This window comes from Solanum tuberosum, unplaced genomic scaffold, assembly GCF_000226075.1.
Source record: "Solanum tuberosum cultivar DM 1-3 516 R44 unplaced genomic scaffold, SolTub_3.0 scf00048, whole genome shotgun sequence".
NCBI classification, from domain to species: Eukaryota; Viridiplantae; Streptophyta; class Magnoliopsida; order Solanales; family Solanaceae; genus Solanum; species Solanum tuberosum.
This window is the reverse complement of record NW_006238976.1, coordinates 266,574-276,555: the sequence shown is the minus strand read 5'-3', so window position 1 is coordinate 276,555 and position 9,982 is coordinate 266,574. Positions and strand designations below refer to the sequence as shown.

At 37.3% G+C, this 9,982-nt stretch overlaps 2 protein-coding genes across 3 annotated transcripts; both read left to right on the top strand.

The window, feature by feature from the left end:
• The first annotated feature begins 309 nt into the window (after window positions 1-309).
• LOC102590387 (embryogenesis-associated protein EMB8) lies at window positions 310-9,201 on the top strand. Of its 2 annotated transcripts, none has more exons than XM_006343724.2 (8): window positions 310-874; window positions 1,026-1,154; window positions 3,317-3,448; window positions 4,951-5,093; window positions 5,170-5,267; window positions 5,349-5,443; window positions 6,190-6,243; window positions 8,564-9,201. In XM_006343724.2, exons 1-8 carry the CDS (start codon window positions 350-352, stop codon window positions 8,780-8,782), a joined length of 1,395 nt encoding a protein of 464 aa, XP_006343786.1. In that variant the 5' UTR covers window positions 310-349; the 3' UTR covers window positions 8,783-9,201. The 2 variants fall into 2 exon arrangements, with proteins under 2 accessions (XP_006343786.1, XP_015162599.1); XM_015307113.1 differs by having other exon boundaries at window positions 8,625-8,762.
• On the top strand, window positions 1,072-2,249 carry LOC102590070 (uncharacterized). The gene is made up of 2 exons (XM_006343723.2): window positions 1,072-1,154; window positions 1,571-2,249. Exon 2 carries the CDS (start codon window positions 1,599-1,601, stop codon window positions 2,064-2,066), a length of 468 nt encoding a protein of 155 aa, XP_006343785.1. The 5' UTR covers window positions 1,072-1,154; window positions 1,571-1,598; the 3' UTR covers window positions 2,067-2,249.
• Window positions 9,202-9,982: the final 781 nt, after the last annotated feature.

Here is a 9,982-nt window from a genome sequence, read left to right as displayed (position 1 = left end):
TGAAATGAATATTAGATATTAGGAATAACGTGAAAGTGGTCTTTGTGATAAACTAAACGAGAGAAACAAGATTGAAATGTTTCAATCATGTAAAAAGAAGAGGCGCAAGAGGTTGATCATGAGTTTGAGGAGAAATAGACGAAAAAATATTAGAAAAAATAATTGGATAAAGTATTATGAAGGATACAATTCTACTTAAAATATATAGATATCGAGAATTAGTTAAATATTGAAGTAAGAAAAATAGTAACTACTAATATTATTATTCACATATTATCTACTTATTTCTTATAATACATATTGTTTTCGCTGTATTCGTATTTTTTTTTAGTTCTTACACTCCATATTTATGTACAGTATTTGTTATAGCTGCACCAGTCAGCACCACCCATCTTCTTCAACAAGCTACAAACCAATTTTAAAAAGCAGAGTGAGCGGTGGGGACAGCTCCCACCAAACAATGGCTAGAGCCACCATTGGCTCAGCCACTCCTATCTCCTCCTCCTTCCGCCATCTCAAAAACCTCTCTAATTCTTCCCCTCCCCGACACGTCACCTTCCGCCGTTCTAAAACTATCTGCGCCACCGCAATGTCGGACGGCAAAGTTCCTCATCCATCACTAGAAGTCACAGGCGGAGCTCGAGACAAGTTTCTCTCTGCTTTTAAATCCCTTCATAATCCATACAATCCTTATCCCATCGTCGCTGGGAATCGCCATATAGAAACTATTTTTGCAGCTTTCTTTAGGTCCGTTCCTGACGTTCGTCTCCGGCGAGAGTGTTTGCGGACTAAGGATGATGGCTCCGTCGCTCTCGATTGGGTATCCGGCGACGATCGTAGCTTACCTCCCGACTCCCCGTTGCTCATTTTGCTTGTGGGTCTTCTTTCTATTGCTTCATTATTGATAGAGACTAATAATTTTTGGCAATTTTCAGTATGACACACACATTGGCTTTGGATTCTGGATTGTAAAAGTAAGGGTGTGTGTGTATAGAATGGAACTGATCTGATGAGAGTAATTGCAGCCAGGTCTGACTGGGGGAAGCGATGACTCGTACGTGAGGCATATGCTGCTGAGAGCTAGAAATAGGGGTTGGAGAATTGTGGTATTCAATAGTAGAGGATGTGGAGATAGTCCTGTGACAACTCCCCAGGTACTCTCATCTTGGTCTTTCATTACTTTGGTTCATTGATACATTAATAAAGATTTGATCTTTAATTTCTTCCCCACTGATAGTGCTATTCGTTTTGATGTGATTTTTGGTGGAGTTTGGCCAATGTTTGTATCTGTTAATCAGACTTTTTCGTTAAGAAGAGATAATTGTTGGTATGGTTAGTTGATGGGAATTGGCAGCCTTTTTTGTGGACGGTTGATTGATCTTGTGCTGTCCATTTGACTCCATTTTTTGGGAAGTTTTTGTTCAACTAGTTAGGTGAACAACACTATCAACTAGATCCCTTCTGCACAACTGCCAGTCAACAACCTTGCTCTGTCCTCTCTTTCTCCTTCCTGCTTTGTGTATATTTAAGCATCACACCATAACCTGAATTGCTGCACCTTGCAATACAGAGCTTTTTCGATCTTATACCACTGCAAAATGGCCAGCGATAAAACATCATGCCAAGATGAGCGTGCAGGAGCAGAAATTGTATATGGAGTTGAAGATTGCTATAGTCATTCTCTTGAGCTCCTGAAAGAGTTGGGATTCCCCATGGGTGTCCTTGCTCTTAAGGACCTTGAAGAATGTGGCTGTGTTCGTGAAACTGGATTTGTGTGGATGAAACAAAAGGCTCCATACGAGCATTACTTTGTCGCAACAAAAACTCTAGTTAGCTATGCCACAGAGGTCACTGCCTACGTGGAGAAAGGAAGAATGAAGAAAATGACTGGAGTTAAGAGTAAGCAGCTATTTCTGTGGGTGCCAATAGTTGAGATGAGCATTGAGGATCCTGCTCAGAACAAAATTCACTTCAAAACTCCTATAGGAATTGGAAAGTCTTTCCCCCTCACTGCTTTCATGACTGACGAAGAAAAGAAGAAGTATCTGGAGAAAGCTAACGAGTAGAACAATTATCTATATGATTGCCCATTTTGCTTCTTCTTTTTTTTCTGGCTCAGTATATTTTCTGTACTTTTTTTTCTGGCATCAGTGCATTGATGCCCTTTTGTTTTAAATCTGATTTTCATATGATTGCTAAAAGAATGATCTTTATGAACCAAGTATAAGTTTCTGCTTCCATTGCATCAATTATTAGACTAAAACTCTTTAAAGTTGATTATATCTATTGCTTATGCAAATAATATTCACTTGGACTTTTGTTTCGGAAGGGCTCAAAAATTTATCTTCACAAAATGTTGGTTCCCCTCCCTTGCTTGACATGATCCGGTCTCTTTCACCAAGTGATTTCAAAAAGGATTTAAACCATAGTCAACGGAAACAAGTAAGAAAGGTTTTCCAAGTCCCCTATAGTTCAACTACGGAAGAATTTCCAATAATAATCTCTAAATTCTCAATTTCCATATCTTTTGGTCCTGGATACTTTTCTTCATCTATACACCTTCAAACTCGCAATCTAGCTCATACCAGAGTATCAGAGACAGCTTTTTGTTCAAGCTGTCCTAGGCAAAGTAGGAAATCAATGTGTATTTCCATTTTTCGCATAGAAAGGAGTTCTTTGTTACCCAGTTCTTGATGTGTGCTGTAGACTTTCTTAAGTTTGATTATCGTTATAGCTCCTCATTGAACTTCTGAATTTTCTGATAATTAATTCCATTATTATTAGTATCATTATAGCTCCATATTATAGCCCCATTTTCACTTATAAAACAAAATAATTAACTCCATAATTTCCAAACTTGGTCAGCTTTATTTCTCAAATAGTACTGGCCAAAGTATTCTAGATTTTTTAGCTTGTCAATTTGTTAAGAGGAAACAAACAACTGGTCATGAATTGATCGAATTAAGGTGAAACATTAGTTTAAGATATTACTCTTCCTCTTCAAAGTAATGTCGAACACAATCATCTTTGCCGTGTAAAAGTTATCTGTTCATTTTTTATTTTTTTTGGTAACAAATGTAAAATATTACCATACCATCAAGGAACAAGTACAAACTAAAGAGCACCTATTTCCAAGATCAGGAACTAGGCCTCCAACCAAAACAAACTAGTTACAAAGTAAATGCTGAATAAAAGAACTACATTTCTGTGCTTTCTTGGAATGACTAACTAATTTAACCTTTCTATTGTCTCCTTCTTTATCTGTGTTGCTGCCTCTTTCGTATTTACATGCTTTCCTTTGAACTAATTTATGCAGTTCTATTCAGCTTCATTTCTTGGGGATATGTATGAAGTGGTGGCACATGTCAGCAACCGCTATCCAGCGGCAAATTTATATGCAATAGGCTGGTCTCTTGGAGCAAATATTCTTGTTCGCTACTTGGGACAGGTAACTCAATCAATTCACTTTGTGCTTATCAATGTTCCTCTTCCGTTTGTCCTTGTACTGATCTACCTTGCATCTTCAGTACGAGCTGTTCTAAAGAATATCTGGTATGAATATGATGCTATGGTGAACTTGTTAGCATATTTAAATTTAGTACTGAAATTCTGCTGAGCATTAGTGATCTGGCTAACATCATACAGTTTATTGAGAAAAAAGTGAAAACTCTATATATGGATGCTAGCGCCTAACATAATTACATCATAGAGTATGTTGAGGAAAAATGTTTAGTTGTGTCCCAGTTATCTTTTTCTCAATCATTTCTTGTGCTTAGTATAGCTGAATGTTTGTCAATGGAATTGGGTTTCATGAGCTTTCTGATAATTAGACCATCTAGTAATGGTGTTCCATTTTTCTTATAAAGATCGTGTATATTGGCCAGCGTGTACGATCTTAACTATTCCACCGGATATTTTCTACCTCTCATTAGCACAAGCTCAGGTAACTTTGTCCACCAAGACTTAGGAAGATGGTAAGACTGAGTCACTGAGATCACCTAATACTTTTTTCTGTTGGGATTTGAACCTTGGTCTCCAAGGTTTTCCACTTTATTAACTGCTATCCCATGTTTCCATCGATATGGCTTATGATTCTTCATCCTCTGAACACCCCAAACTCTTGTTTATTTTTAATGTGTTTTGAGTAGTTCAATTGGTTCAAGTGATATGTGAGACCGACCTTCTGAAAACCTCATTCCATTGTAGCCTGATTTAAGTCTACATAAAAAGGAATTCAATGTTGCTGCTTAAGAAACTAACTAGAAGGGAATGTTACAGTAGCATGTATTACCTTCTTTTATCCCAAGTAGATCCTTGAGACATCTCGATAAACACTCATTGAACTAGAATTTTTTTTTATTAACTATATTGAAAGTTATCTTTGGAGTCACTCTACAGTCAATATCTACTGAGAGAGTCAGCAGTAAATGGTGAATGGACATGTAAAGTTATGCCATAATCTGGTAGCTGTGGTTATATACGTGCGTAGGTAATTGAGCACTGCTGTCTCCATCCATTTGTCCTGGGTCAACATTGTGCTTTCTTTGTTCTGGATCAAAACAACTCTTGGAATTTTTTTTGACTACCAGTTGCTGTATTTGTCTTCAACAATATTGCCTATCAGTTGCACTATTTGTATTTTCAAAGACAATCTATAGGCAAATGATGTAATAAAGTCGGAATGGATGGAGTACTTGAATTCTTAGAAACTGCTTTCTAATGATTTATTTGTTTAATGATGCATCTACCGTCAATTTAATTAGACACAATAAAGGTGGGGGTGCTCGACTGATTGGTCACAAGTCTGTAGGCGTTCACTGGAGTTGTTATTTTGGTTTGTGTTTACCTTTCAATGATTCAATCCATTGCTCTGAGTTCATTATTTCAATTTATCTACTTGCAGGAGTCCATGTACTGCCCATCTCTCATATTTTATTTGTTTCATTGCAGGAATCTCATTCTTGCCTTCTCTCAGGTGCTGTTTCCTTGTGCAATCCATTCAATTTGGTCATTGCAGACGAAGATTTCCATAAGGGCTTTAACAATGTTTATGACAAAGCATTAGCAAATTCTCTCCGCAAAATTTTCAAAAAGTAATTTCATAATTCAGTTTTCCTTTTTTGCTCGGGATACATTTTACCTCTTTTAAACTAGATCTCTTGTTTATAGGCATGCTCTACTGTTTGAAGATATGGAAGGCGAATTTAATATATCATTAGCTGCCAATGCCAAAACTGTTAGAGAATTTGATGATGGACTGACACGAGGTATTTATTCTTGTATGTAGTAATAAAAAAGTTGTATATGATTGCATCTGAACTTATCAGTAATTGCCTTCAACTTTGCAGTTTCATTTGGATTCAAGTCTGTGGATGATTACTATTCTAACTCGAGCAGCTCAGATTCCATTACAAATGTCTGCACACCTCTGCTTTGTATCCAAGTAAGTTTGTTTCAGCCATTTACTCTCCATTGTTCTTTTTTGTTTGTGGTTATTTATCGTACTTCAGACGCCATTTATAGGTCTACAGTTCATGGTCAGGAGAGTTAAAGTGTAACTCTTCTTGGACAAAATCTGAACATCATATCATATAAGTTAAAATTCCATGTAATAAAGCTGAAACTTGAGAGAGAATATATGTTTAACTTTGTGTTTCCTTTAGACAGTACACGTTTGTAGTTATCTGTTGTAGGATTTTTCCCACATCACAGATGTACCTTTATGCAATTTGGTTAACTTACTATCAAATAGACGTTTCACACTTTTCATTTTAATACAAGAGTTACTTTTCTAGATAAAATGCGAAGGATTTTTATGAAATGTAATTGGGACCAGATTCTAGGAAAAGCATTGCACTAACTACTATTGCTCTCTAAGATATATAGAGTAGAGAATCACATTTCTCCATATTTGACTCTCGGATCTTCATAGGAGACAGACAATTTGTCTAGAATATTGCAATGACATAATCAAAAGTCTCATTGTGATTTAAAGAAATTCCATCTCTCCTCAAAAAAAAGAAAGGAGGAAAAGCAAAAGAGAGAAAGGAAGGGGAAAAGAGAGGGCTAAAAAATATAGAAGTAGTTTTGCGTAATCAACTTATCAAAAAGGGACTATGCTTGTTAAGACTCTGTAAGTGGTAACTAAGACAAAATGCAAAGTTAACTTACTCTTCTTTATTTGTGGAGGCTGCAAATGATCCAATTGCTCCAGCCAGAGGAATCCCTCGTAAAGATATTGAGGTAGATACTATCTTCATTCTCATAGCCCATTTTATTTTGTTGATATTTTCTCATTGTTTGTTGATGTGCATATGCAATTCTGCCAAAAAAATAAATAAATTTGGTTATTCGTGCAGTTTCTTATTGTTTGTTTGTCAAAGTATTTACCAAGCAAGGATACTTCCTTAGATTTTGTTTTCTTCATAGTCTCCAGACTCCATTTATTCATTATAATTTATATGGATCAGTCAGGCGAAGCACTGGTAGTTTGTTATACTCTCAGTCTGCTAGATTGGAAAAGCTAGATAATCATATTAGAGTAAAATATTCAATTTTACTTTCTGAGAGCTTAAATCACAAAGGAACAATTTTAAGGATTATGTTTTAAGTATGAAGAAAAAAGACATTGGCAAGTGGCAACAAAGTAAAATATGCTTAACTCCATCTCATTTTTATCTAATACATTAATAATATTGCATCTCAACCTGGATGTCTTCTTGACTTGGCATGTGTCTCAAGAGTGTAGCTAAATTAAATGTCTTTGGTGGTATATGGAAAGGCAAGTTAGGATCCAGTAGTGACTTATTGGTTTTCTTATTTAAAAGGATCAAATTGTTTCTGGATGAGTTATTTGGCCTAATTTAACTTGTGTGCTTCAAAAAGTATAGAAGAAGGCTATTTTCACACATCATACATTAGTTTTAGAACAAAAGATGAAGGTGGATATTCTTGGAGGGAGCATCTTTAAGTGTGCACTAGAAAGACTGGCTAATGACCCTTCGGGGTGGCCCAGTGGTTTGAGCTTGGGACGTTCCAGTGTTGGAGGTCTCAAGTTCGAACCCCCTTGCCAGCGAAAGCAAAGGGGGTTTGCCTTCTGGGTCGAGCTCGTCGCACCAGGCTTGCCTAGTGCGGGTTACCTCTCCTATGTGGTTTGCGAGCTATTGCATAGGAGCGGGGGGTTTTTACCCTATGCGCACCCAAAGGGTAGCGGCTGCCGGGTTTCCTTGTCATCAAAAAAAAGACTGGCTAATGACCCTTCGGGGTGGCCCAGTGGTTTGCGCTTGGGACTTCCATGTTGGAGGTCTCAAGTTCGAAACCCCTTGCCAGCGAAAGCAAGGGGTTTGCCTTCTGGGTCGAGCTCGTCGCACCAGGCTTGCCTAGTGCGGGTTACCTCTCCTATGTGGTTTGCGAGCTATTGCATAGGAGCGGGGGGTTTTTACCCTATGCGCACCCAAAGGGTAGCGGCTGCGGGGTTCCCTTGTCATCAAAAAAAAAGACTGGCTAATGACCCTTCGGGGTGGCCCAGTGGTTTGAGCTTGGGACGTTCCAGTGTTGGAGGTCTCAAGTTCGAACCCCCTTGCCAGCGAAAGCAAAGGGGGTTTGCCTTCTGGGTCGAGCTCGTCGCACCAGGCTTGCCTAGTGCGGGTTACCTCTCCTATGTGGTTTGCGAGCTATTGCATAGGAGCGGGGGGTTTTTACCCTATGCGCACCCAAAGAGTAGCGGCTGCGGGTTTCCCTTGTCATCAAAAAAAAAAGACTGGCTAATGACTATGATCCTCTAAATTAATATGGAATACTCTAATTTATGACCCCATCTGTGGGATTACACGGGGTATGTTGTTGTTGATAGGTCGAGTGAAATTTTATTGATACAAGCCTGCAATAAGAAGATGCTGGCAAGAGGGGTTACAACCCAGTAGTTACAGTGCAACCTATGTTTAAGGATAATTACGCTTTCTTTTTTCCTTAAAAGTTTGATGAATCTTTTCCTTCTAGATAGTCTGCCAAATTGCTGTAGGAATTGAGTTTCAAGTGTACCTTCGCATTGTTCGTTTGATCCCTAAGGTGTTAAAGAAGCCCTAGTACAAATTGTAATCAACACTTGAAACAAATGCATTCTGGAAGTAGGTTGATTTGGGTTTGATACCCTAATTGAAGTTCATTTATCAAGTGGTGCCACATAAATTGGACAAAGGGAGTAGTGTCTTAGTGCCTTTAGCTTGTTGGCATAAAGAAGTCATCACATGATAAGTTGAGACTTGAGACCACTATAGGAGGCTCAACTCAGGGGTAGAATCTACAGTATAAATAGTGAGGGGGTTCAACTGAATCCAGTAGCTTCAGCTGAGACCCCAATATACGTGTTAAAAAAACATTAGATAGGGACAAATAATATGTTGTGAAGCAGAAAATCAAATGAACTATGGGTTCAGAAAATCGCAAACCCATAAAGTTCAAATCCTGGATCTGCCTCTTGTTCAATTGTATGAGTGCATGCACAATGTATTTAGTTTGTGCTTGAAGACATACATTGCAGCTAAGCTTTGTGTTGTTCCCTCAGGAGAACTCAAACTGTATGATGATTGTAACCCCTAAAGGAGGCCATCTTGGTTGGGTGGCAGGTCCGGAAGCACCACGAGGATGCCCATGGACTGATCCACATGTGATGGACTTCTTGGAGTATATAGAACATGATAAATCTGCTTCAGCTGCATGTGCTAGTAATCAGGAGACTATGAACAACGGTATTACTGAAAGATTCCAACACCTTGAGGTATAGCAACAAGGTGTCGAATTAGAATATTCCATCATTTTGATATAGGCACATATCAAGCACTGTCTGATGAGACAGTAATGTATGTATCATAAATCGTCAAATTTTGGCGAGTTCATGCTCTGCAACATGGAGCCTATTCTTTGATTATCCTCCACACATCCAAGAATTGTATAAGTCATAGTGTTGTTTGGTGAAGCTAGTCAAGAACAATCCCTTAAGGAAATTTTCTATTTATAGATTGCTACGGCCTGCGAAGTGGTCGATGTTGTACTCTAGTAACTGTAACTGCAATTCTATGCTCCTCATTGAAGATGGAGTTAACTCGGCAGAATTAGTTGAGACTAACACCTTCTTTGGATGGTTGTTATCTGTTGTATTGAATTGTGTTGCTAGTTTAAATACAATGCTTGTTTTGATTGTTACTTAAACTCTGTTGTATTGCATTGTTTAAATTCATCTTAGATAGCAACAAAACAAAAAGACCGATTTCATGTAACAACTGATTTAGTGTTACCTTAAGATTTTCTTCTCATTTTGTATTTATTTATTATTTAATAATTATATTTTATTTTTTATCATACCTTTTCGTAGTAACTCTACCCGTAGTCCCGTACCCTTCTTTTTTGGTACATTTATCATTCAAATTATGGATGTGTGACATTATATAACTAACAACGGAGAATGATGTAATCTATCCAAACATTGTATTCATTAAAATAGTATGATACAATATAATATAATATAATATAATATAATATAATACATCATAATACGATATATTATGAAATAATACGTAACAACCGTTCAAACAAAGTGTAAAATTTTACTAAATACTATATTCTACATATATGGAAATCCGTATTGCCTCATTGTTATACATGCATAGTATTGGGTCGGATGGGAGGTTTTTGGTTAAAACAGGTTGGGTTTTATCATTTCTATTTTTTTTTTCCTCTAAAAATCAAATCAGGTGTCACGTCATTAAAAAAGGTTGTCAAATATATCACTTTTCGGCATGAATGATATTTTTGAATGAAAAAAAAAAATGTGACGTTTTAGGACAATATAATAACCCTAGGTGGAGTCGTCAACTAAATTTGTGCTTGCTTGTATTATACAACATTCTTAAAAGTGTAAAAACTCATTTAGTGGATAATCCCGATTAGAGGTATATTTGTTGTGGAAGAGATAAAGATGATGACA